Genomic DNA, 27,401 nt, shown 5'->3' on the forward strand with positions numbered 1-27,401 from the left:
ATGCAGGTAGACTGGGCGAATATTGTTGCCGGTGGATCCAAAGAAAGGGAATTCACGGAATGCTGACAGGATGGCTTTTTGGATATTGCAGTTCTTTCAATTGATATTTCTTGTGTATTGTGTGATTGATTAAACGTTTACTGTTAGTTGGTTAGGTGAATAAGACCATAAGAGAGGTCATAGAGTCATAGAGATGTATAGCAAGGAAACAGACCCTTCAGTTCCCCCCTGCCCATGCTGACCAGATATCCCAACCCAATCTAGTCCCACCTGCCAGCACCCAGTACATATCCCTCTAAACCCCTCCTATTCATATACCCATCCAAATGCCTCTTAAATGTTGCAATTGTACCAGTCTCCACCACATCCTCTGGCAGCTCATTCCATACACATACCACCCTCTGCGTGAAAAGGTTGCCCCTTAGGTCTCTTTTATACCTTCCCCTCTCACCCTAAACCTATGCCCTCTAGTTCTGGACTCCCCGACCCCAGGGAAAAGACTTTGTCTATTTATCCTATCCATGTCCCACATAATTTTGTAAACCTCTATAAGGTCACCCCTCAGCCTCTGACGCTCCAGGGAAAACAGCCCCAGCCTGTTCAGCCTCTCCATGTAGCTCAAATCCTCCAACCCTGGCAACATTCTTGTAAATCTTTTCTGAACCCTTTCAGGAAAGACACCAGAATTGCACGCAATATTCCAACAGTGGCCTAACCAATGTCCTGTACAGCCGCAACATGACCTGCCAACTCCTGTACTCAATACTCTGACCAGTAAAGGAAAGCATACCAAACGCATTCTTCACTATCCTATTTACCAGCAACTCCACTTTCAAGGAGCTATGAACCTGCACATTAAGTGTATAAGTCCTGCTAAGATTTGCTTTCCCAAAATGCAGCACCTCGCACTTATCTGAATTAAACTCCATCTGCCACTTCTCAGCCCATTGGCCCATCTGGTCCAGATCCTATTGTAATCTGAGGTAGCTCTCCTTGCTGTCCACTACACCTCCAATTTTGGTTTGATCTGCAAAATTATTTACTGTACCTCTTATGCTCACATCCAAATCATTTATGTAAATGACAAAAAATAGTGGACCAGCACCGATTCTTGTGGCTCCCCACTGGTCACAGGCCTCCAGTCTGAAAAAAGACCCTCCACCACCACCCTCTGTCTTCTACCTTTAAGCCAGTTTTGTATCCAAATGGCTAGTTCTCCCTGTATTCCATGAGATCTAACCTTGCTAATCAGTCTCCCATGGGGAACCTTGTCAATTGCCATACTTAAGTCCATATAGGTCACATCTACTGCTCTGCCCTCATCAATCTTCTTTTTTACCTCTACAAAAAACACAATCAAGTTTGTGAGACATGATTTCCCACGCACAAAGCCATGTTGACTTTCCTTAATCAGTCCTTGTCTTTCCAAATACACGTACATCCTGTCCCTCAGGATTCCCTCCAACAACTTGCCCACCGAGGGCAGGCTCACCGGTCTATAATTCCCTGGCCTGTCTTTACCGCCCTTTTTAAACAGTGGCACCATGTTTGCCAACCTCCAGTCTTCCAGTCACCTCACCTGTGACTATCGATGATACAAATATCTCAGCAAGAGGCCCAGCAATCACTTCTCTAGCTTCCCACAGAGTTCTAGGGTACACCTGATCAGGTCCTGGGGATTTATCCACCTTTAACCGTTTCAAGACATCCAGCACTTCCTCCTCTGTAATCTGGACATATTGCAAGATGTCACCATCTATTTCCCTATAGTCTATATCTTCCATATCCTTTTCCACAGTAAATACTGATGCAAAATATTCAATTAGTATCTCCCCCATTTTCTGTGGCTCCACACAAAGGCCGCCTTGCTGATCTTTGAGGGGTCCTAGTCTCTCCCTAGTTACCCTTTTGTCCTTAATATATTTGTAAAAACCCTTTGGATTCTCCTTAATTCTATTTGCCAAAGCTATCTCATGTCCCCTTTTTGCCCTCCTGATTTCCTTCTTAAGTATACTCCTACTGCCTTTATACTCTTCTAAGGATTCACTCGATCTATCCTGTCTATACCTGACATATAGTACTAGAAATTTTTAACTCACAAATTTGTATAAATTAATTAAATAAGTACAGTTGGCTGGACAGGTGATGTGCTGTAGCTGTATGATGTGGGAGCTGGCTGATCCCATTGTGAACAGCAGTAACCAAATCTGCAGCAAGTATTGGTTGCTGGAAGAATTCCAGATCAGAATTGATGATCTGGAATCTGAGCTTCAAACACTGCAGCACATCCGGGAGGGGGAGAGTTACCTGTGCGCTTTCTTTCAGGAGGCAGTCACAACCGGTAGATTAAGTAATTCAAATTCAGTCAGTGATCAGGAACAACACGGTGTGACCGTAAGTGAGGCAGGTAGGGGGATTTTGAGTTCAGGAGTGAAGGAGCCTCAGCCCTTGGCCTTGTCCAACAGGTATGAGATGTTTGCTCCCTGTGTCGATGAGGAATAGGGCTGTGGACATGATGAGCGAGCTGACCACGGCACCATGGTGCAGAAGGCCATTCAAGAGGGGGGAGCAAAAAGATGTAGTTGTTATAGAGGATTCTATAATTAGGGGGACAGATAGTATCCATTGTGAGCCGGATTGGGTGTCCCGCATGGTATGTTGCAGGACATCTCCAACCAACTTGAAAGGATATTGGAGCGGGATGAAGAAGATCAGTTGCTGTGGTCCACGTTGGCACTAACAACATAGGCAAGGCTAGGAAGGACAACTTGTTTGGGGATTATCAAGCACTAGGAAGGAAATTGAAGAACAATCTCTGAATTACTGCCCAAGCCACATGCTGATTGACATAGGGATAAGAAAATTAGGGAAGTATACACATAGCTAAGAGATTGGTGTTGGAAAGAGGGATTCCATTTCATGGGGCATCGGCATTTGTTTTGGAACCGGGTCAGTCTGTACCAATGGGATAGTCTCCACCTTAACCAATCTGGAACCAGTGTTCAAGCGAAATGGATAAATAGGGTGGTCACTAGGACTTTAAACTAGTGAGTCGGGGGAGGGGGGGAAAAGGAAAGGGAAAGCAACAGGGTATATGGAGTCAAGTAGAAAGATAAGCAGCAGGTTAGCATTTGTGCAGGGTTTAAGTTCAAAGCAGACTAGGAAGGTAGCAAAAAGGAAGGATAATTTAGGACATACTACTAGAGATGTTGGAAATCATGAGGATAAGAAAATTAGCATTAAGGCGCTTTACCTGGATGCTCATAATATTCATAATAAAGTAAATGAATTAATGGCACAAATCATCATGATAGGCATCACAGAGACGTGGTTGCAGGGGTTTCAGGACTGGCAGTTAAACATCCAAGGATTAACAACTTATTGAAAAGACAGGGAGGTGGGCTGAGGGGTTGCCTTGTTGGTTAAGAATGAAATTAAATCTATGGCATTGAATGACATAGGGTCAGATGATGTGGAGTCTGAGTGGGTGGAGTTGAGGAACCACAAAGGCAAAAAGACCTTTAAATAAAAGGTAATTACAGGGGCATGAGAGAGGAACTGACGAAAATCGACTGGAAGTAGAGCCAAGCGTGGAAGACAGTAGAGTAACAATGGCAGGAGTTTCTGGGTATAATTGAGGACGCAGGACTTTGGGAGGTTCATCCCAAAGAAAATAAAGATTATTCAGTGGGGGAAGGTGGATTGGACAGCCAAAGCTGACAAAGGAAATCAGGAAATTTATCAATGAAAAAAAGAGAGCCTATAAAGTGGCGAAGAAAATTGGGAAATCAGAAGATTGGGAAGACTACAAAAACAAGCAGAGGATAACAAAGAGAGAAATAAAGAAGGAGAGGATCAAATATGATGGCAGGCTAGCCAGTAATATTAGAAATGATAGTAAAAGTTACTTTCAATACATAAAAAACAAACGATAGAGAAAAGTAGACATTGGGCCGCTCCAAATTGATGCAGAAAGGCTAGTGCTGGGAGATAAGGAAATAGCTGAAGAACTTAATAAGTACTTTGTGTCAGTCTTCACAATGGAAGACATGAATAATATCCCAGCAATTAAGGAGAATCAGGGAGCAGAGTTGAGTATGGTAGCCATTACAAAAGAGAAACTGCTAAAAAAGCTCAAAGGTCTAAAAATTGATAAATCTCCTGGCCCCAATGGGCTACATCCTAGAGTTCTGAGGGAGGTGGCTGAGGAAATAGAGGAGGCTGTGATCTTTCGAAAATCGCTAGAGTCAGGGAAAATCACAGATGATTGAAAATCGCTGTTGTAACCTCTTGTTCAAGAAAGGATCAGGACAAAAGATGGAAAATTATAGGCCAATTAGTCTAACCTCGGTTGTTGGTAAAATTCTAGAATCCATCATTAAAGATGAGATTTGTAAATTCTTGAAAGTGCAGGGTTGGATTAGAACAACTCAGCATGGATTTAGTAAGGGGAAGTCGTCCCTGACAAACCTGTTAGAATTCTTTGAAGATGTAACAAGTAGGTTAGACCAGAGAAACCCAGTGGATGCTATCTACCTAGACTTCCAAAAAGCCTTTGATAAGGTTCCTCATGGGAGGCTGCTGAGTAAGATGAGGGCCCATGGTGTTCGAGGTGAGCTACTGGCATGGATTAAGGATTGGCTGTCTGACAGAAGGCAGACAGTTGGGATAAAAGGTTCTTTTTCGGAATGGCAGCTAGTGACAACTGGTGTCCCGCAGGGTTCAGTGTTGGGGCCGCAGCTGTTCACTTTATATATTGATGATCTGGATGAAGGGACTGGGGGGCATTCTGGTGAAATTCAGGGGACAGGCAGGTAGTACTGAGGAGATGTGGAGGCTGCAGAAAGATTTAGACAGTTAGGAGAGTGGTCCAGGAATTGGCTGATGAAATTCAACACGAGAAAATACGAGGTCATGCAGTTTTGAAAAAAGAATACAGCATGGATTATTTTCTAAACGGTGAGAAAATTCATAAAGCCAAACTAAAAAGGGAGTGCTAGTCCAGGATTCTCTAAAGGTTAACTTAAAAGGTTGAGTCCGTGATTAAGAAAGCAAATGTAATGTTGTCATTTATCTCAAGAGGGTTGGAATATAAAAGCAGCGATGTGCTTCTGAGATTTTATAATGCTCTAGTTTGGCCCCATTTAGAATACCGTGTCCAAGTTTGGGCCTCACACTTCAGGAAGGACATACTGACACATGAGCATGCCCAACAGAGATTTGCACAGATGGTGGGCTGAACATACAATGAACAGTTGAGGATTCTGGGATTGTATTCATTAGAGTTCAGAAGGTTGAGGGGAGATCTAATAGAAATTTACAAGATAATGCATGGCTTAGAAAGGGTAGATGCTGTGAAGTTGTTCGGTGAGGAGACTAGGACCCGCGGGCACAGCCTTAGAATTAGACGGGGTCAATTTAGAACAGAAATAAGGACACATTCCTTCAGCCAGAGAGTGATGGGTCTGTGGAATTCATTGCCATGGAGCGCAGTCGAGGCTGGGACGTTGGGTGTCTTCAAGGCAGAGATTGATAAATTCTTGATCTCACAAGGTAATAAGGGCTATGGGGAGAGTGAGAGTAAGTGGAGTTGAAATGCCCATCAGCCATGATTAAATGGCGAAGTGGACTTCATGGGCCGAATGGTCTTACTTCCACTCCCATGTCTTATGATCATTTGACAAGCTGGTGTAGGCACGATGGGCCTAATGGGAAAAAGTCAAGGTTAGAGTGGTGCTGGTAAAACACCAGCAGGTCAGGCAGCGTCTGAGGTGCAGGAGAATCGACGTTTCCAGCAAAAGCTCTTCTAATCTTGACTCTGATCTCCAGCATCTGCTGTACTCATTTTTGCCTAATGGGAGAAAGTGCAGACGGCAGATGCTGGAGATTAGACTTGAGAGTGTGGTGATGGAAAAGCGGGTCAGGCATCATCCGAGGAGCAGGAGGATTGACGTTTTGGGCAAAAGCCCTTCATCAGGAAGTTTTGCCCACTCCGTCGATGCTCCTGCACCTTGGATGCTGTTTGACCTGCTGCGCTTTTCCAGCGCAACACTCTCGAACATGAGCCGAATGAACTCTTTTCACGTTGCAACTCTGAAGTGCTTCTGTATTTTGTAGTTTAGTATCAGCGAAACACATTCCCTAAATAAGGAACATTGCAAAGTTCTGTAATTGACAATCACTGCTCAACCCGATCCCTCGATGAAATGGGGCAGCACGGCAGTTAGCACTGCTGCCTCACAGTGCCAGGAACCCAGGTTCGATTCCAGCCTTGGGCAACTGTCTGTGTGAAGTTTGCACATTCTTCCCATGTCTGCGTGTGTTCCGATTTCCTCCCACAGTCCAAAGATGTGCAGGTCAGGTGGATTGGGCATGCTAAATTACCCACAGTATTAGGTGCGTTAGTCAGAGGGAAATGGGTCTGGGTCAGTGTGGACTGGTTGGACCGAACGGCCTGTTTCCACACTGTAGGGAATCTAATCATCTAAACTAATCCTGCCCCAGCAACCAAAACAGAAAACGCTGGAAAATCTCAGCAGGTCTGGCAACATCTGTAAGCAGAGAAAACAGCTGACGTTTCGAGTCTTATTGACCCTTTGTCAAAGCTGTCCCAGCAACATCTCAAACCCACTGCGTTTGCGCACAGGCCGCAAAGACCGCAGGGATTTGTAGTTCATTGCTCACCACGTGACGGGGACCGCTGTACCCAGAAGGCGCTGCTCGGCCGGAAGTGGTGGTTACCAAGGAGCTGCCGGCCTGTTGCTATGGCGTCCGGCGGTGAGGGCCTGTTGTTGTCAGTGGATTTTGAAGTGTTTGGCAAAGTGCAGGGAGTTTTCTTCCGGAAACACACGCAGAAAGAGGCGAAGCGGCTGGGCCTGGCCGGGTGGGTGGAGAACACGGAGCGGGGGACGGTGCGGGGCCAGCTGCAGGGAGCCGAGGAGCCGGTGCGGGCCATGCAGACCTGGCTGCGCCGGACAGGCAGCCCCAAGGCCCGGATAGACCGCGCCGCCTTCACCAACCAGAAGCGAATCCCGCGCCGGGACTACACCGACTTCCAGATCATCAAGTCACCGGCGGCGGGGCTCGCTCAGCCCGAGGGTCACTGAAGGTTCGGGAGTTGTCCGGCTCCGCTCTGATTCCAGCCGCTTCTGGAGGGAGCTCCATGAGAAACAGAATCCGCCGCCGCCGCCGCCGCCGCCGGTAACCTCGTGCTGGGAATTAAACCTCCCTCTCCCTAAAGTTCACCCATAACCTTTCCTCTGTATGTTAACGGACTCATGTTATTTCTTGTTGTTTGTCTCCAGTTTTTCCGGACTGTGGGTCCACATTTAATTTGGATGTTTTCTCCCTGTTGCTGTTTGTTTGGTTGTTTTTCCCGGAGGTTGGATGATGATGGTGAGTGGGATTGACGTCCGGCTCTAGCCACCATGGACAGATCCCGAAGGAGATTCCTGTCAACGCGCCAGAACAATCTCCTAACTTTGGAGCTCCTTCCCAACCAACCTGGGATGGTTTTTGAAGGCTCCCGTTTGTTGTAAGATTTGTGTTTGGCTGAATTTATCAAACTGAAAGAATGCTACTGTGAATAAGGCGTGACTTTTTTTATGCCAAATGAAAAGCACGCTTCTGCTTTTTCATTATTTTCACGTGAAAGGATTTAATCCGACTCTAAAACTGAAAGCAAAATAGCATTACGTAAAAGCGGCCAAGGTTAGAGAGTCAACTTCGCTTAGTTGGAAATAACTCGCCTCCTAAGCAAGGCTGGTACTTGGCACCACAGTGTCCTACGTGCAGTTAATGTGAAGGTTAATGCCATAAATCTAAATTTTATATTATTGAAAGTGCGCCCCCGAATGGGATATGAAACAAATGTTCTATCCCACTGTTCCTGCACTTCATGAACATCCCATTGGCAATAATTCAGTGAGGACTATCAAGGGGTTCTGGTGTCAGAACTAACATTCATCTTCCAGGATCATTTTTCCAATTTTTGTTACTGACAAGTTCACAGAATAGTTGACATAGCTAGCCACAACCAGTGCCAAAGAATCTATTGTTACGTGAAGTGGTTTTCTTTAAGACACCAAAAAATTGCTTTGGATCAAATATTTGGATCTGACACTGTTTTGTAATGTTTTATGTGAAGTTGAACACTGTTACAAAAGTGATTTCACAACATTCTGAAATAAAATTATTCTGCATTACACATTCTGAAGCATAATATTTCAGGCTGAATTCACTTGTGTCTGCATTGAATGGGATTTCCAAAGAAAATACATCATCAGTGTCTGAAGTTCTTAGACTAGAGTTTAATTCTCAAAAAAAATGACTTCAGACACATGACATAATTGCAAATACTAGATGACAATTTAAGTTACAGATCTAGCTGGTTGCTTTGAATTCTGAAAATAGTTCTTTTGAGTCTGTAATAAAGGAGAGCAGTTATATAATCAAGGAGAGAAAGTATAGCTTCATGAAGGAAAAATCATGCCTAACAAACTTATTACAATTATCTGAGGTGAGAACACATGGGGAAATCAGCAGATTTCCAGATATATTTGGATATCCAGAAGGTACCACAGGTTAGGCTGCTTTATAAGATATGAGCCCATGTTATTGGATGTAACATATCAGTTTAGGTACTGGATTGGTTAACTAAGAGAAGACAGATTTAGGATGTGGAGGCATTTTAAGGATTAGATTCCCTATAGTATGGAAACAGGTCCTTCGGCCCTACAAGTCCATACCAACCTTCTGAAGACTAACCCACCCAGACCCATTCCTCTTCCCCCATACTTACCTCTGACGATAACTTCTATCTCATAGAGTGCAACAGGATCAGTGATGAGGCCATAATTATTCACAATATGTATTAATGACTTGGGTGGGGAAAGTATTGTAGGAAGGTGTCTAAATGACAAAAATAGGTGGAAAGGCAAGTGTTGAAGGTGACAATGCACAGGGATGCAGACAAGTGAGTGGGCAAAACCTAGGCAGATGAAGTAGAATGTGGGAAAGAGAGGTTATGCACTTTTGCAGGATTAATAGAGGAGCTGCATATTATTTAAATGGAGAAATATTGCAGTAAGCTGCAGTACAGAGGTATTTAGAAGTGTTCACACAACACTCTCAAAGAGCTAGCATCTAATTAGGTAATAGAGATGGCAAAAGGAATGTTGATCTTTAAAGGAAGAAGAGTATAAAATAGAGAAGGCCTATCAAAACTATACAAGGTACGAGTCAGACCACAGCTGCAATACTGTGAACAAGTTTGGACCTGTTTTGGGTAAATTGCTACAAGATACCTCTAATTCATCTGCTTATTAAGAAATCTCTCAGACAAGCAAGTACTGAAACAATGATTTAAACTTTATTATATGTAGCAACCAAAATAAGGCCCTTAAGTGAGCAAGTTAAGCCTTACAACCCAACTCGACTATCACCAGATTAATGGTGGAATTTAGCTACCATTTCATCAAATAGTGTTTCTCTCCGGATGTGTCCAGGGTTTGCTCCTTATGCAAAGTTGTTCAATGAAGCTCTATTAAACGGAGTTCTGGTGTTGAATTCTTATACAAATTCTCGTCTCAGGTCTGTGTGATACTATTGTTTTTTTTATGTAAAGTCGTTTCATCCAAGTTACTGCAAGTCTGCAGTCATGACCTGAAACGTCAACTCTCCTACACCTCTGATGCTACTTGAACTGCTGAGCTTTTTCCAGCTCCATACTTTATCGACTCTGACTTTCCAGTATTTGCAATCCTCACTATCTCCTTGGTATATTTGGCATTTACTGTGTTTAACTGCTTAAATTCTTCTGCAGGGCAATCAGTTGTCCTTATGGCATAAAGAAGCTAGTTATCAAGCAGATGTCAAGGCAGTTTTGTTCATGTAGTTTCAACTCCCAGCCATGGCTAATTGCTTTCAATTCCTGTAAATGTTTGTCCTTGTCTTTAATCATTTATTCCAGAGTTATTGATGCTGCTTTCCTTGTGTAACAGTTTATCTTTTGTTGATTCATTCAAACCATGAACAATTATTAAAGTTCTGAAGTTTATAATATCACAATTCCACCTCTTTGTCCATTATTTTTAACATGATGAACAAACACTAGTAATTGGCCATTTTCATCATATCAGTCCATATCCAAGCTGAGATCCTACACCATTGTGATATTATAGACTTCAGAACATTATCCATGGATTCAATGAATCAACAAAGATAAACTGTTTCATGTGGAAAGAATCAATAATAACTCTGTCTGGAATAAACTATTAAAGGACAAGGACATTGGTGTAGGTGGAAAGAAAAACCAGGGAAGAATAGATCAGTGAGCCTGATGTCAGTGGTGGATAAGTTGTTGGAAGGCATTCTGAAGGAAAGGATTTTTATATATTTGGAAAGGTAAGGATTAATTAGGGATAGTCAACATGGCTTTGTGCATGGGAAATCATGTGTCACTAAATTGCTTGAGTTTTTTGAAGAAGTGACAAAGAAGATTGATGAGGGATGAGCGTGGACGTTGTCAACATAAGGTGTTTGACAAGTAGGCTTATGGTAGATTGGTTAGCAAAGTTAGATCAACTAGCCATTTGGATATAAAATTGACCCGAAGGTTGGAGATAAAGGGGATGGTGGGGGTTGCTTTTCAGACTGGCCTGTCACCAGCAGTATCCCACAACATCAGTGTTGGATCCACTGCTTATTGTCATTTATAGAAATGATTTGGATGTAAATATAGGAGGTATGGTTAGTAAATTTGCAGATGACACCAAAATTAGTGAACTAGTGGACAGTGAAGAAGGTTAGCTCAGAGTACAACATGACCTTGACCATATGGGCAGTAATGGGGAGTGTTGCTGAACAGAGACCGAGAGGTGCAGGTGCATAGTTCCTTGAAAGTGGAGTTGCAGTTAGACAAGGTGATGAAGAAGTCACTTGACGCACTTGTCTTAATTGGTCAGAAGATTGAGTATGGGAATTGGGACGTCATGTTGCAGCTGTACAGGTCACTTTTAGAACATTACATACAATTCTGGTTGCCCTTTTATGGGAAAGGTGTTGTTAAACATGATAGGGTATGGAAAAGTTTTACAAGGATGTTGCTGGACCTGGAGGGTTTGATCTATAGGGAAAGGCTGAATAGGCTGGGGCTTTGCTTTCTGGAGGGTCAGAGGTTGTATGGAAAAATCTGCTAGAAGAAGTGGTTGAGGCCAGTACAATTTCAACTTTTAAAAGGAATCTGGATGGGTATATAACTAGGAAGAGTTTAGAGGGATATGGGCCAAACGCTGGCAAATGGGACTAGTTCAGGTTGGCAAAAGTGAGGACTGCAGATGCTGGAGGTTAGAGTCAAGAAAGTGGTGCTGGAAAAGAACAATAGGTCAGGCAGCATCCAAGGAGCAAGAAAATCAACATTTCTGGCAAAAGCCCTTAATCATGTCTGGTTGGCACAAACGCGTTGGACTTAAGAGTCTATTTCCATGGTATGTGACTCTAAATGCAGATAAAGGTAAGAAGTGTTTTAATTCCAGAGGTGCTGCATGGAAAATCGTTTTTATGCAATAAATATTTAGTATTCTCAAATGCAATGCTGGATAACATGGCAGATATAGATTAAATAGGAGGCTTCAAACAGCAGTTGGATGAGCACTTTAAGAAGAAAAGAAATTGCAGGAATATGGTGAAACAACAGCAGTAGGACAAGCAGGACTGTTCTTAGTAAGGGCCAGTGCAGAGCCGAATGGCTTCTTATTGTATGATTTGATGAATATCAAATTTTATTTTATTGTTGCTACAAATATATTTCAAGGATAACTAGTATTTACTTCTACAATATTTTTGTTAATAAAATACTAAAAAAAGACTGGAGGATCACGTTGCAGAGCTCTGCACCACAGCACAAGCGGGACGAGCTTTTAACCCGGGCCATCGTGATATCCTGAGGCACTAGAAAGGTTGTGGAGTCCCAGGAAACTGTGAAAAGTTAACTTACCAACGTTTCTTGCTGTCCAGAGATGCCGAAGAAGGAAGGAGGAGCATCCAAGGCCGGGCCTGCGGCCCAGCCTGCAGGATTCTCGAACTCTATTACCTACCAGGCCCTGGTGAAGGAACTCATGAAATCTCACGAGATGTTGAGTAAGCAGATAGAGGAGAAGCTGGCCCCAATCTCTATCATGCTGTAGAAGCATGAACAGCAGCTGGGAGACCTGGAAAAGAGGACGGATGAGATTGAGCACAGAATTACAATGGTGGAAGCTGATGCCAGTTCCTCCAAGGATAGGATCCAAGCCCTAGAGACACATGTCTGTAATTTGCATGACCAAGTGGATGATCTTGAGAGAAGGGAGAGGAGAAAAAACATTTGGATCGTCAGTCTGCCTGAGGGTAAGGAAGGTGAGCGGCTGGCGGAATTTATTGAGGACTGGTTGTCGAAATTCCTTAACTTGGAGGCTGGTATGAGAGGCTTGAAGATTGAGAGGGTCACAGAGCAGAGGTTAGGTCTGGGTTAACATCCTTCCTCTCCTAGTGCAGTTTCATTACTATAGAAGTAAGGAGAGAATTGTGGAAGCTTCCAGAATCCAGGGGAAGGATCCGAAGGCCCTAATTTACGAGGGCTATAAGATATGTTCTTCCAGGACTTTTCAGTGGCGGTGATCCAGAAAAGAAAATCTTATGATGGTGTCAAGAGAAGACTGAGGGAGCTTAGGATCCATCCATCTCTTTGACGTGTCGGAGAAGGCACGAGACTTTGTGGACATATTGACTTAATCTGAACAATTTAGTATGTACAAATAGTCGTGTTGTTGGGTAGTTCTTCATTAATTTAAAAAAAAAACAGAGTAAGTTGGGTTGGACCTTTTCCTACTATTGTTTCTATTGGTAATAATTTGAATTTCTAAGTTAAGTTATACCGAAGGATGGTGGGGTATTTACCCCTTTTTCTCTTTAAAAAATTCTTTATTCATATTGCTATTCTATGGTGTATTTACTTTCTTTTCTGCTTGTGTTTGCGGTGTGGCACTAGCTAGGAGGAGGGAAAATGGTTGGCATAGCTAGATGCCTATTTATGGACAGTTTGGGATGGGTAGTTTCCTATTTTGAGCGGGGTTGAGTTCCCCTATTCACTGCAGTTGGCGATTTATATGTTGCTTTGTGTTTTGGTTTTTGTTGTTTTTTAATGTTTGACAGTTTTGTAGGTTTGTTAAATGTAGTGGTTTTAGTTTATGTAGTTTTTATGTTTGATGGATCATGTGATACTAAGGCTCAGTGATTTGTGATTCGAGTTCCTCCTCTCTGGAATTTAAATGTTACTGCAGAAGGCTATGGCTAATGACTTGATTAAATAGTGTACCTGGAACATCAAGGGAGGTCATTCACCAATTAAGAGGAAGAAGGTACTTTTGAGTCTTAGAAAGGAGAAGGTGGATATTGCTTTGTTACAGGAGACACACTTGGATGATAGGGAACATTTGAAACTACAGCAACATGGCTTCAATCGGGTTTACTTTTCATCATTTAATACCAGAGGTAGGGGAGTGGCTATATTGGTTAGGAGTATTCTCCCATTTAACTTACTAGAGTGTGTTAAAGACACACACAGGAGGTTTGTAATTCTTAAAATCTTGATAAATGGGGAAGAATATGGTGTTCTAAGTGTTTATTGCCCTCCAGCTCATCCCCTCAAATTTTTGGTAGATGCGTTTTCTGACCTGATCAGTCTTTAGTCCCGGCATATCATTATAGGGGGAGATTTTAACTGTCTCATAGATCCCACAGTGGACAGGTTGCCCAAAGGCCTCTCGATACCCTCTGCACAAACTAAACAATTAGTGGATCTGTGTATAGAGTTAGGGTTGGTGGATGTCTGGAGGCATCTCCACCCTACAGGCAGGGATTTTACAATTTATTTCCAATCCACACAGCTGTCACACCAGGATTGATTTTTTTTTGACCCCTGTGGCAACCCTGGACTTGGTGGCATCTTGTACGATTGGGAATATTACCATCTCTGATCATGCTCCAGTGTACCTGAAGGCTAAGATTAAGGACATTACAATGGGTTTGAGGCACTGGCAAATGGACCCCTTTATCCTCAAGGATAATAAGTTTGTGAAATATTTTTCCCAGGAATTTTGGGTGTTTCTAGACATTAACTCAGGCTTGGTTAGTAGCCCATCCGTCCTTTGGGAAACTGCCTAAACCTGCCAAAACTGCCGGGGGTTAGTTATTTCCTACTCTGCCAGTAGGAAGTGGCAGAACGGTGAGCAGCAACGTCTCCTCGAAGCCGAGAAGGCCTACTTTGACAGGCTCTCGTTGGTCAAACTACAGAGAGTTACGGCGCTATCATCTGCATTGTATTCCATGCTCACGCATACGGCAAAGAAGGAGCTTACCTTTGCAAAGCAAAGATTATATGAGCATGGTGACAGGCCAGGCAAATACTTAGAATATGTCACCAGGAAAAGGAGCCACTACGGCGATTAGGGAAGAGTCTGGGAACCTAACGTGATTCTAAAAAGATTAATGTGGCATTCCAGAGATTTTACTCTGTTATATCAATCTGAGGGTTGTGAGGAGGGGTGGGCCAAAATGGAATCTTTTTTTAAGGATCTGGAGCTCCCGGGCATGACCCCCGAACAAGGGTTCTTTCTCAATGCCCCCTTCAGAACAAAAGGTGTAGGAAGCTGTGAGGCAGCTTCAGAGTGGAAGGTGCCCGGTCCTAGCGGACTTCCCCAGTGAATTTTTTCAGGAATTTATAAACATACAGTCAGGACAATGCCCAACATGTTTAATGACTTATACAGCCACGGTTGTCTCCCACCATCTCTGAGAGAGACCAATATTTCATTTATTCTTAAAAAAGGGAAGGTTCTGGAGGCCTGTGCTCCATACAGGCCCATTTCACTCTTAAATGTGGACTTTAAAATCCTCCTAAATGACTCTTTCATTAAAGCTAGAGACTGTGTTGACTTCTATTGTTAAAGAGGATCAGACAGGCTTCATAAAAGGCCGTAGATCCTTCAATAATGTTAGGAGGCTGCTTAATGTAATTCAAGCATGTCAACAATAGCCAATACAGGGATTGGTGATTTCTCTAAATGCAGAGAAGGCATTTGACCAAGTTGAGTGGCCATACCTTTTCTATACTCTGGAGCGGTTTGTTTGGGCGAAATCTTTATAAGATGGGTAAAGGTTTTCTTCAGTGGCCCACTTGCTGCAGTCATCACCAATGGAGTATAATCATGTAATTTTAATGTTTTTAGGGGCAGCCGGCAGCCTGTCCCCTCTCGCCACTGCTTTCTACGTTGGTGATTGAACTATTGGCGGAGGCCATTCATAGAGATCCTAATATAATCAGCTCCATACGTGGGGTCAAAATTACATCAGATTTTGTTGATTGCGGACGATGTTCTAATTTTTTGTCAAATCCAACAGTTTCAGTGCCTTGTCTGATACAATGCATCCATGCGTTTGATGCCTTTTTGGGGTACAAGATTAATTTTGCAAAATCAGAGGCTATGCCGATGGGTGGTCTTACGAAGCTATGAGGTCTTGAGGGCAAATATTGATTCCCATTTAAGTGATCACAGGGCGGTTTTGTGTATTTGGACATATTCATTACTCCGGTTCTGGATTGGCTGTTCAAAGCTAATTTTGTTCAATTATTTGGCAAAATCAAACAAGACCTTCAAAAGATGGGAAGCACTTCCAGTCTCATGGTTGGGTCGGATTGCGCTTATTAAGATGAATATGCTCCCCCGTTTGCTTTACCCTATACAGAAGCTCCCCCTGATTTTTGATAAGCAAACATTCAGGAGACTGAACGGCTGGTTCAGCTCTTTTATTTGGAATTGTAAGCGACCCCTTATTAAATTAGCTAAATTGCAATTGCCTCAAAGATTGGGGGGAGTGGATCTCCTGGACATTAAAACATACCAACTAAGCTCACTTTTGTCCTACGTGAGTAATTGGGCCTGTGAGGATCTTCTTTCAATATGGCTAGATATCGAAGCCTCCTAGGCAAGGTGCCCCCTTACTAGTTTGCTGTTTTTGGACAAAATGAGGATGGTTAGGGAGTATTGCAATAACCCAATAGTTATCAATACTGTTAAAGCATAGAGGGCAATTTGGCAGAGGGAAGGCAATATTGGCATAACATCTTTTTTTATGCCTTTTTTATGCGATTTATTTGAGGGAGACATAATGATGACCTTTGATCAGTTAGCACGGAAATACGAGCTACCTAACAGAGGCCTCTTTCATTATTTTCAAGTTAGGGATTTTATTCAAAAAAAGACTACTTTATTTTATTGATTCCGACAAATCCGACATAGAGAGGAGGGTGCTTAGTGCTAAGAGTACATTTTCTGTCAGCTCTTTCTAGCATCAATTGGGGGGTGCCCCCTCAGATGAGTTCGATCAACTCTGCAGGATGTGGGAGAGAGAGCGAGGTGTTAAAGACTCCTCCAAAGAAAGGGAAGCTATTTGGGAAAACACAATAAAGATATCAATTTGCAATAGAACCCATGCTTTACAGTTGAAGGTTCTCCACAGGGTCCACTTGGCTCCGGACCATTTGTCAAAATTTAAACCGGGGCACCTTCAACATGTCCCAAGTGCAAAGTCTGTACCAGCACACTTACCCATTGTCTCTGATCCTGTGGTAGGCTCCATCCTGTGGAGCACTGTGGCGGGTGCAATGGAGAGGATTTTGGGTGTAAGGGTGGAGAAGGACCCGATCTCTCTTCTTCTGGGCCTGCCCAGTGTGTTCTCTGCAGAGGCGCATAAGAAAAATATTTTCACCGTCATCACTTTTCGCACAAGAAAGAATATCTTGCTGGGTTGGGTATCCAAAAACCCCCGGGCCTGTCGGGTTAGCAGAAGATTGTTATGGAGCATATCCCATTGGATTTTCTCACAAGTATGGTACACCACAAAACTGAGAATTTTTATGGCAGCCCTTTTTGAAATACCTGGATACAGATTTATTTGCCACACTAATAAGGGCTTTTATATAACCATAACAATTGTGTTTTACGAGTCCAATATCCAGGGAGGAGGAACTGTGAACGTATAAATATCTTGTTTGGCTGAGTTGAGTTATTACTATTTATTGGTTTGATGTTAGTTATTATTTATTTAGTTAAATAATTGGGTTTTTTATTCTATATTTTTCTGTATATATTTGTACATTTGTATGTATAATTTGTACTTTTTTCTTGTGTTCTTTTTTGTACAGTTTTAAATTATTGTTTTGTATTTGTTGTAATATTTAAAAAGCTATTTTTTCAATAAAAATAATTTTTTTTAAAAGACTGATTTTAACAATAATATACAGGTGAACAGTATAATTAATATTTTATATGGCACTGACAAATACTCCAGGGTATCAGAGTGTTGTACATATGTGGTGTTTTGGCTGCTGTTGCAGGAGATTATTGTATTACTGCAGATCAGATGGTGCTGGGATTATGAAGGATTTAACTCAAATGGAACAGATTTCTCTACTAGCCATGTCTCTGTACTCTTCTCTGCCTCATAATATCAGTCAGAATCTGACCAACTTCAGTGGATCTCTTTTCATCAGCACTAAAACTGGAGACTGTGGCAATGGACATAACAATATTTCAGGTAAGTCACATCAGCAGAAAATGCAAATTTACACCTGTAACAACTGGTAATAACACAAAATATGACAGGCTTACAGAAGGAGTTCCCATGCACAGTCCTAGCAATAACCCAGACTGACAAACATGGCAATTTAACAGGGAACTCCCATAAAATATTGGCAATAACCCAAAGGTCTATGACAGCATATGTTTGTGCAGGAAGGTGCAACAACACCAGCTGTAACCCAGATTGTGTCTATCTCCAATGTACAGTGAGAGAAATAAGAACCCAACAAGAAAATATGGCAAATTATGTTACTTAGATCGTTAAAATTTAAATAACCTAAGATAACAAATTCAGGGGTACAAGCAACCCAAAGTCCTATAGGTTTATGCTACCCCTGGTTTTGCATTATAGCATTAGTATTGTACAGATTGGCCTAGCAGTTTTTATCACCATCAAATACAAATTCTATGAAATCTTACAGGGGTATTTTAAAATGGAAGCTTAGATTAAGCACTAACTTGTAACTAAAACAAAAGGAACACCTTGCATTTCTATAAAGCCTTTCACGTGGGCCAGAAGAAGGCAGGTGGGACTAGTTTAGTTTGGGATTATGCTCGACATGGACTGGGTTGGACCGAAGGGTCTGTTTCCATGCTATGTGACTCAACGGCTGTATGTCTCAAAATCTTTAACAGCTAGTTAACTATTTTTGAAGTGTAGATGATGTTTTGTTTTGCACAAATGGCAAACAATACTTGTCTCATTCATGTGCTTCTGGTTAGTGGTATAGTGTATTGGTTAATTTAGAAAGTTTTCAAAATGTGTTAACAGTAGGTAATGCCATGAACTTACTATAGAGGCCTTTTTATTCAGACTATGGAGTTTAACCAGATCATGATTTGTTCTTATTATCTTCCATATGCCTTAATTGAATAGGATTAGTTGTGAAAACTATTAAATACTTTCAGCCCCCAGGAATAGAATTTAAATAAAATGCTTTATTTAAATCATTAGCTGCTAGACATTTTCACCAGCTTTCTTGCTCTGTAACTTCTTAACTGTGTATAATTATGTGGAATAATGTGTACACATTTACAGCTAAAATGATCTTGGTTCTGTTACTACTAATTATCACAATAAAAATGTTTAATAATTCATTTGAGTTGAGTTTTTCTGTTAATAGCGAATGAGGTGGTGTCCAGCTTACCCTTGCAGATGACACTGTATTTCAATGTCTTCTTCTTTCCATTCTGGTGGACATCAGAAGTGACCATGCTTCAACTTAAGGTAAACATTTGTTGTGAGGCTCTATTGATACTCCTGTGTCAACCATCAAGAAGGAGCCAGATGGGATTTCTGTCAGGATTCAAAGGAAAAAAATCTAGTTAACAGTGACCAAGTCCATGAACTCATCTACAGCAACAACTCTTGATAAAAACCGAGTGATTGCTCTAGAAAAGAGCATTAAGTTGGGGGGTGCATTTTATAGCTTAGAACCAGACTTACTTAAGGTCTTTGACGCAGCAACAAAGTACAGGGAAGTATTGAGAGACAGGTTACGTTTCCATTCTGAATTCACAAACATAGCTGCTACAGATAGCTATAAGGATAGCTTAAAGATAACACAGTAGCAGAAAGCCAAGATTAGCAAAACACTGGTGGAGCAATTAGTTCCAACTGATGAAAAGATTTTGAGAAAACAAATTGGAATGGTGGGAGGAATCAAGATGGGAATTGGGATGTGGGGTGATGTGATCAGGATGGAGAGAGTTTACTATGAGAGAGCCAAGCTTTGGTTGATAAAACCCTTCAACACTGAACTTTGTAAAGATAACATTGGAATGTTGTCATTTGTTTTACTGCAGACATATAATATTAAGTAGGTGATAATTAATTAGTGGTATAGTCTACTAATTAATATAGAAATATCTATAGTTCTCATTTTTGCAATTAAACTTAATTAAGGCTTGTTCTCAGCCCTAATTAACCAATCACATTGAATTGTGATGTACTGACGAGCTCTGTCTCTCTTCACCTCCCTCCCTGGAACAGTACAGCCTTTTACCAGGATACTACCAGTGGTTGCTTTTGATGGCTGTGACAATTCTCACATTAATTGAATGTGTCCGACTTTATCTGGGCTACATGGGAAACTTGCAGGAAAAGGTGAGTGACTTAGAAATGAATATTACCATAGTTTGCTGGTTTCAGTCCAGCTGTGTAACCTCTAACAATTGCTGCAAAAGCTGAGGTCGATTTACACACTGAGTATAAAATGTGAACCAACAGTGTGGATCTAGCTAACTGCCATTTTGAATTATGAAAGAAATGCATAACACTGGTAATTCATATGAAATTAATGCAGCACGGTTTATTGAATAAAGTACAATGAAACCATTTTAAATCTCATCAAATGTATTCCCTTTGACATCTGATACAAAGCAAAGCAGACAATAAGAGAAGCAATGGGCTATTCTGCCTTTTGAGTCTGCTCTGCATTTATATGATCATGGTTAATCATCCAGCTCAGGTCCCTCTTCATGCTTTCTCCCCATAATCTTTGTTCCCTTTAGCTCTAAGAACTACATCAATCTCTTTCTTGAAAACATTCAATGTTTTGGCCTCAACCTCTTTCTGTGCAGAGATGCAGAATTCACTGAATTCATTCAGAGTCACTTTGGCTCCAGCATCATTGGAAGGATTCTACTCTGACCTGAATGTTCAGTTTGCTGGTTTCAAGAGTTTGGTGGAAACTTTGCTGGTTTCAGAGCTACCCCTCTACAAAAATCATCTTCCTGTCCATCCATTGAATTGAATATTTCATCTTCTGAATGATTTTATGATTATGATTAATAACGTCTCATGACATGATAAGACAACAAAACCCAAAACATCAAATGGGCCAGTCAATGGATTTCCATTCTTTGTGAAGATTTTAATTATTAACTACCCACCTATTCCATTTGGCATGGAAATTATACTTGAATGGCTTGCTGAGACATAGATTCAAAGATTGAACTACAGATATTAAATCCCTTCATGCTGAGGTCAATGTGGATGTTAATTCTTTGTAGGGTCCTCTTCGTCTCATTGTTTTGACAGGATCTGAAGATGTCAAACAGTAATAAATCACATTCTTTCTCCCCATAACCTTAGGGCACCAGAAGGCTTTCTTGTCCATCTAACCATTATCAGCAACATGCACACAAATCCTTACACAGAACGTAATTTTCGGAATGTAGTTGTGGTTGTATTTTGGAGTGTTTAACAGTGGGAAATTACTTTAGACTTTAATATTGTTCAGTCAGCCATGCAGCCTCTTATGTCTTCTCGACTTTAATAGAGCTGTTTTCAAACCTTGCCACTCTGCAGCTTGGTTGCTGGGCATACCAAAACACACGGGGATTTCATTCACAACTGGTGTTTATGTTTTTTGCCTCAGTCTAATAATGAGTTGCTAGAAACTGGTAATTATGGCAAAACCGAGCTAGTCTGTGAGCAATCTTAGCCTTTGGCTGCACAGTAGACATTTTAATTCCAGAAAGCAGCCACACCTAACTGATTGGTGTTCTGAAATCTTTGCTGGACTCGCAGTTTGATTTGACCTACTTCAGTGCTTTTATACACATTGCATACCTGATGGCAATGAAACCATTCTGACAATGTTTGATGACCCATTCTGATGCATTTTTCTCAAGATCACACCAGTGGGCTGCCCCCTGCTCTGATCATATATTTGGTCTTGGACACCTTCTTCAGGGCAGACTCCTCCCTCTTCTACTCTCACATCAGCTTTTCACTCACAGCAAATTTCCTTGCTGCAGCACAGTTTCTTGACAAGTTAGCAAATTTTTAACATGAACAGCTTCATTGGTTTTGTTGGAAGCCTAATTTCTCTTCATCATTCACAATGGGGAATCTGCTCCATGCCGGTGAGCCTTAAACTGCTGTACATCTTCTTCATAAAACAGCTCATGTCACCTGTTCACTGCCTCACATGGTAAAATATGCACTTACAAGGTAAATAAATAGGGCTCAATGCTAATACAAACATCGCATATTGGAACTGCAAAAGTGGATCAACTTATGAATACATGCAAAAAATATGATTTTTGGAGCTGGACAAAGTTATGTTATTTCACACTATGCAGCACAATCTCCAACAGCTGTAAGTGTTTCTCCCTGCATACTCCACCAATGACTCATTGGGTAAGTCATAGAGGCTTAGAATAGCATAGAAACAGACCCTTCAGTCCAACCCGTCCATGCCGACAGATATCCCAACCCGATCTAGCCCCAACATTTACCATCAACACCTGGCATTTACCAGTAGATTTATGAAATCTTTCCTATTGAAGAGATAAATGCCTTAATAAGATGGCATATTCAGACTCAACTATGACATTCCTTTGAATCAATAGGTTGCGAACAATCACTGTTGGCACTTGGGGAAAGGGCAGCTAGACCTGTAGACTTTAATCTTAAGATGATGCAGCATTTCCAGAGAAAGAAGGGAGAAATGATTGTTATTTTAATCTAATTTAGTCATGTATTTTTGCTCAGTGCACCAAGGCACAGATTCCAAACTGGGGAACTATAAACAACATCCTTTCAGATCCCTGCTGAACATGTAGAACAGAAAGAGAAATGGAACAGAATTTTTTAAAAATTCACCATGAAATATGAACGTCATTGGTTGTGTCAGCATTTAATTTCCATCCCTAGCCCTTAGGAAAGTGGTACTAAGCTGTTTTTTTTTTAACCTCTGCAGTCCATTTGGTGTAAGTAGACCTAATGTTTCCACTACACTGCGCTAGGTTCCCCTGAGGTTCTCTACAGGTTGATTCACGTACCAATGATTTGCCTTCCAATTTCGGACTTTGTTTCAGAGCATAGAGCAAAAAGATTTGCACATTGAAAAATAAATGGAGGGAGTATTGTGTAGACCCACATTGCTATTTGGAAGGGAGTTCTAGGATATGAACACAGCAACAGTGAAGGAATGATGATATGTTTCAGCATGCTAAGTGACTTCATGGGGAAATTGCAGGTGGTAATTTTCCTATCTAACTGCTGCCATTGTCCTTGGAAAATAGTGATCATGGGTTTAGAAGGTGCTGTCCAAGGATCCTTGGTGAGTTTCTGCAATGCATCTTGTCGATGGTGTGCCCTGCTGCTACTGAGTGTCCACAATGGAAGGATTTGGTGCTGGACAAATGGGTTGCTTTGCCTTGAGTGGTGCCATGCCACTTGAGTATTATTAAAGCCATAGTCATCCAAGCAAGAAGGTGTATTCAGTCACACACCTAACTTGTAGATAGTGGACAGACTTTGAAGAGTCTGGAGGTGAATTACTCACTGCAGGACTTGGAGTCACTGATCTGATCTTTTAGACACAGCGTTTATGGCTAGTTCAGTTTAGTTTCTGGTCAATAGCAATCTCTAGGATGTTGACAGTGGAGGTATCTGCAATGGTAATGACTAAGTGTCAGTAGGCAATGGTTACATTCTCTACAATGGTCATTGCCTGGCTGTTGTACAGTGTGAATGTCTCTTACCACTTGTCAGCCCAAACCTCAATACTGACCAGCATTCGTACATAGACGGCTTCAGAGTTATTCAGAAACCAAAGTCATCTATTCTTTTGTTGAGAAACGTAAGTTCATCTTCAGTGGAGCCAAACAAAATAGGATGCATATCAAATGGAGAATTTTATTAGTTCCATTGATTCAAGGCATTAAGAACATATCCATAAACATGCAGAATACAACAATAAAATAAAATCTCCCTGTATAAAAATTCAGAATGTGTGAGTTAATTCTGCTTGCAACAACTGTCAACCAGCAAAACATGCTTACCTCATTATCTGAATGCACTTCCTAAATTTACAACTTCTCATGAAATTTAACACTCTAATAAAATGTCTAAGTTCAGAAAATTTCAGTTTACAGTGTTTAGAAATAAGGATGATTTTGAAGAAACAGAAAATGCTTTAAATATCTGAAATTAGCAATTGAAAGATAAAATTGGATTGTTTTGGACATTTAGTTTTTCTTTCGCAATCTTTTCTTTAATTCAAATATCTGGCCTTTAGCATTTCTGTCTATTTAATGCAATCAGCAAATATTATGTGACTTTAAAATTGATTCCAGTTGTTTATTGTAAAAGGAATCCTATTATATGTATATTTGAGTAGTGGTGAAAGAAGACGTATTTTGTTAAAGCTCTTTGTCTTGCACTCAACAGGATGTTCATATGGATACTACAGTAAAGGGGGAATAACACCATATATGATATGAGAAAAGGGTATTGATTTGTTGGCAAGTGAATTTGCATTGTAAGGGAATTGCTGTAAAGAATGTTCAGTTGGATGATGACTGACAGTCAATTGCTAAGCTTTGCTTAATCATAAACCAAGCATGTTGACTCTGATTGGTCAAAGCATTTCCCTGAGGAATGAATCAAAGTATGCCTGCCACCTATTTCGTCAAGTTGAAAGAGATATTGAATGTGTACATGGTCTTTCTATCTTCAAAGATAAGGACCTTATGTGAATGTATATACATGGAGCTTCTAGAGTGACAATCTGAAATGGTTGCCAATGTAATTCTTCATGCAGTCAAGATTATTTAGCAAATGTTGTTCATTTGCAGAATCAATGTAATATTGGACAACATACATTGGGTATCCATGATACTTTTCCTTTTGTGAGCAGCCAAACAAATACAATTGATTGTCTGTTACAGCCCACCAGCCTTTGGGACATATTGTCTACTTACCAAGTGTCACTGAAATTTATATACATTACTCTTTTGTGTGTAGCCAAAATACTGTCTTGTTTTGCAAGCAGCATCTCGTAACAACTCAAGGTGTAACTGTATAGCAGCAACATGGAATAGCCTGCTGCTCAAATGCTTTTTGAAATCCCCTTCCATGGTAATCAGAGGCAGACTGTGCACATATCAGAACTGAATGTGACATCCTTAGGTCCAGTCATGAGTTTGCATGACGTGCAGCAAGAAATGATCAAATCAAAGTAGCTATTACTTCACAAGATAGCTTTTATGTGTCTTATTTCAGTATTAAGCTTGCACAATGAGCAAATGGCTTGGACTGTATTTACAAGGTTGCTGAATTAGCCAAATGGATAGTGTGTGTAGAACTGTAGGGGTACCAAATTCCATAATGACAAGTGAGAATAGGTTCACAGTAGTCAATAGTAGAGAGCCCATAGTAGATTTCTCAAAAGAAATCTCAAACATTTGAGCAACAGTGTGCTATTCTTGTTTGTTGTGGAAGGTACACACAGGGTGCTATTCTTTGTTGACCAAAAGAACATGTACACACATTGTACCTGCTTCAATTTAACCAAAGAGGTTACAGCCACTCTCTGGTTCATTCTTCAGGGCAATGCTTTGACCAACTGAGACAATCAGTCTGGTTTAATGTATACAAAACTTGACAGTTAAGTGCCAATCATCATCTAACTAGTACATTCTCCATGGTAATACCCCTGCCAGTCAGAGCCTACTTGCAATGAATCAGCCCTCTATTCTTACTCAGAATAAAACATTTCCCTATATATTGGTGTTCTTGTGAATGTCTTGATGTGTTCAAGATGAAAAGATTCAAGAAAATGTGTATTTTTTTCAGTAATTATCAAGGACTACCAAATGATGATCAGTGCAGATACATCTCAGTTTTGCAGCTCAATCCAATTGCAATTCATCCCAATCCTGATTGATAGATTAAACTGAATGGCAACCACAAAGTATAAATGACCTACTATAGAGTCATAGAGATCCACATATGCAGGACTAAAGGGAAACCCCTGATGAAGGAGCAGCGCTCCGAAAGCTAGTGCTTCCAAATAAACCTGTTGGACTCTATTCTGGCGTTGTGTGATTTTTAACTTTGTAAAGTTATACTGTAATACTATAGATAAATTGTTCTTTTGGGGAGCCAGTGCTGAACATAGCAGGCTGATTGGCCTCCTTCTGTGCTGTAACTATATTATGATTCGATACAGTCTGAATATTAGCTAGGGAAAATTGCAATGCAGATTTATCAGAGTGTTATCAGAGCCTCAAAGGTTTTATTATTGGGAAACATTATATACAGGAGAAAGTGAGGACTGCAGATGCTGGAGATCAGAGCTGAAAATGTGTTGCTGGAAAAGCGCAGCAGGTCAGGCAGCATCCAAGGAGCAGGAGAATCGACGTTTTGAGCATGAGCCCTTCTTCAACATTATATACAGTAAGCTTGAATTCCATGGATTATTGAAGATGGGGACAATTTGAACACAGCTTTCAGGATTTTGAAAGGAAGTCATTGGGTAGGCAGAAAGAAAATGTTTCAGTTGCTGGAGTGTAGACCTGATGGTATCTGTAAAGTTAAAGCAAGAAATTCAAGAAAAAAGTTGGAAACACACCTTGATGCAAACTTATTAGATATATGGACCTATTTCATATAAAACAAATCAGTAGATGTTGGCACAAATAATACATTTAAATCTTATCTAGCATAAGAGTTTTGCTAAGCAAGGCCTTTAAGGATTATAAAGCCAATGTGAGTTGAGAATGTAAGATACTGATCAATCATGATTAATCATGAACGATTAAAAAGGCTTGTGGGGCCAATTTGTTTTGCATGTTCCTAATGATTTAAATTTTGTTTAAAGTACTGATTATTATTGTGTGTCAGCTCCTGATCTGCCTTTTGGATTTTGACCTGCAGCTGCCAGAGTTAGCTGGATTTTGGTTGCTATCCTTTACAATCCAGCTACCTATTATTCTCTTCTTCCTCACTGATCGATCTATCATCATTTTACCCCTGGAGCAGACTATTCACATTCTCTACTTGACCTTCCTGGTTTTTGAATTGATTGTGGGATTCCAGGCCCTAAGACAAATGACAAACCACTTTGCTACACGCTTTTACCTTCAGCACTTTCAAAAGCCAGAACATTCACAACAGAACAAAATGAGACAAGGAACAAGTATTCGACATGGGAAGAACTCTGTTTCCAATGTTTAGTGAAGTACAAACTTCCATGTGTATTGAAGGTCCCAACCACGTTAATGCATGCAGATCCCACCATTATTCCTGTGAACTTATCTCATTGCAAATGCTGAGACTTCTGTTCAATTGTTGTGAGGTGACTGCTGTGTGAAAGAATTGATGTTTGTTTCAGTGTAATTCAGTCAATGAATAGGACGAGGAAAGCTTCACAGCTTTATGTATTAAACCTACAGAAAACTGCCACAATACGTTTTTTTAAAATAAAGCCAATCTTTGTGAAAATTGAGTTGCCTATGTTGTTTGTGTATGGCTGAATGTTTTAATATTGCTTATTGAAATCATTTTTTTTGGTTCCCTCCCTTGTCCCAGCTCTCCCTGTGCCCTTCCAGACAGCTCTTCAAGTGTCTGAAAGATTGTCAGCCGAATTTGAACCTGACTTTTGCTAACATACACTTCTTCTGGAATGAAAGAAATTGAGGGTTTGGTTAAGAAAAAGAAGGAAGCATATGTCAGGTATAGAGTGAATTGAGTGAATCCTTAGAAGAGTATAAAGGAAGTAGGAGTATACTTAAGAGGGAAATCAGGAGGGCAAAAAGAGGACATGACATAGCTTTGGCAAATAGAATTAAGGAGAATCCAAAGGGTTTTTACAAATACATTAAGGACAAAAGGGTAACTAGGGAGAAAATAGGGCCCCTCAAAGATCAGCAAGGCAGCCGTTGTGTGGAGCCACAGAAAATGGGGGAGATACTAAATGAGTA

At 40.9% G+C, this 27,401-nt stretch overlaps 2 protein-coding genes across 3 annotated transcripts; both read left to right on the forward strand.

The window, feature by feature from the left end:
• Nucleotides 1-6,725: 6,725 nt before the first annotated feature.
• acyp1 (acylphosphatase 1, erythrocyte (common) type) lies at nucleotides 6,726-8,206 on the forward strand. Its single transcript, XM_072588003.1, has one exon. The coding sequence runs from the start codon at nucleotides 6,765-6,767 to the stop codon at nucleotides 7,104-7,106; it is 342 nt and encodes a 113-aa protein (XP_072444104.1). The 5' UTR covers nucleotides 6,726-6,764; the 3' UTR covers nucleotides 7,107-8,206.
• Nucleotides 8,207-17,454: 9,248 nt separating this feature from the next.
• On the forward strand, nucleotides 17,455-26,926 carry LOC140488162 (transmembrane protein 17-like). 2 transcript variants are annotated; one of them, XM_072588005.1, is made up of 4 exons: nucleotides 17,455-17,634; nucleotides 18,884-18,906; nucleotides 19,672-19,785; nucleotides 26,356-26,926. In XM_072588005.1, exons 1-4 carry the CDS (start codon nucleotides 17,475-17,477, stop codon nucleotides 26,653-26,655), a joined length of 597 nt encoding a protein of 198 aa, XP_072444106.1. In that variant the 5' UTR covers nucleotides 17,455-17,474; the 3' UTR covers nucleotides 26,656-26,926. The 2 variants fall into 2 exon arrangements, with proteins under 2 accessions (XP_072444106.1, XP_072444105.1); XM_072588004.1 differs by having other exon boundaries at nucleotides 17,457-17,634; nucleotides 18,803-18,906.
• The last annotated feature ends 475 nt before the right edge of the window (nucleotides 26,927-27,401 follow it).

Source organism: Chiloscyllium punctatum, chromosome 17 (genome assembly GCF_047496795.1).
Source record: "Chiloscyllium punctatum isolate Juve2018m chromosome 17, sChiPun1.3, whole genome shotgun sequence".
Taxonomy (NCBI): Eukaryota; Metazoa; Chordata; class Chondrichthyes; order Orectolobiformes; family Hemiscylliidae; genus Chiloscyllium; species Chiloscyllium punctatum.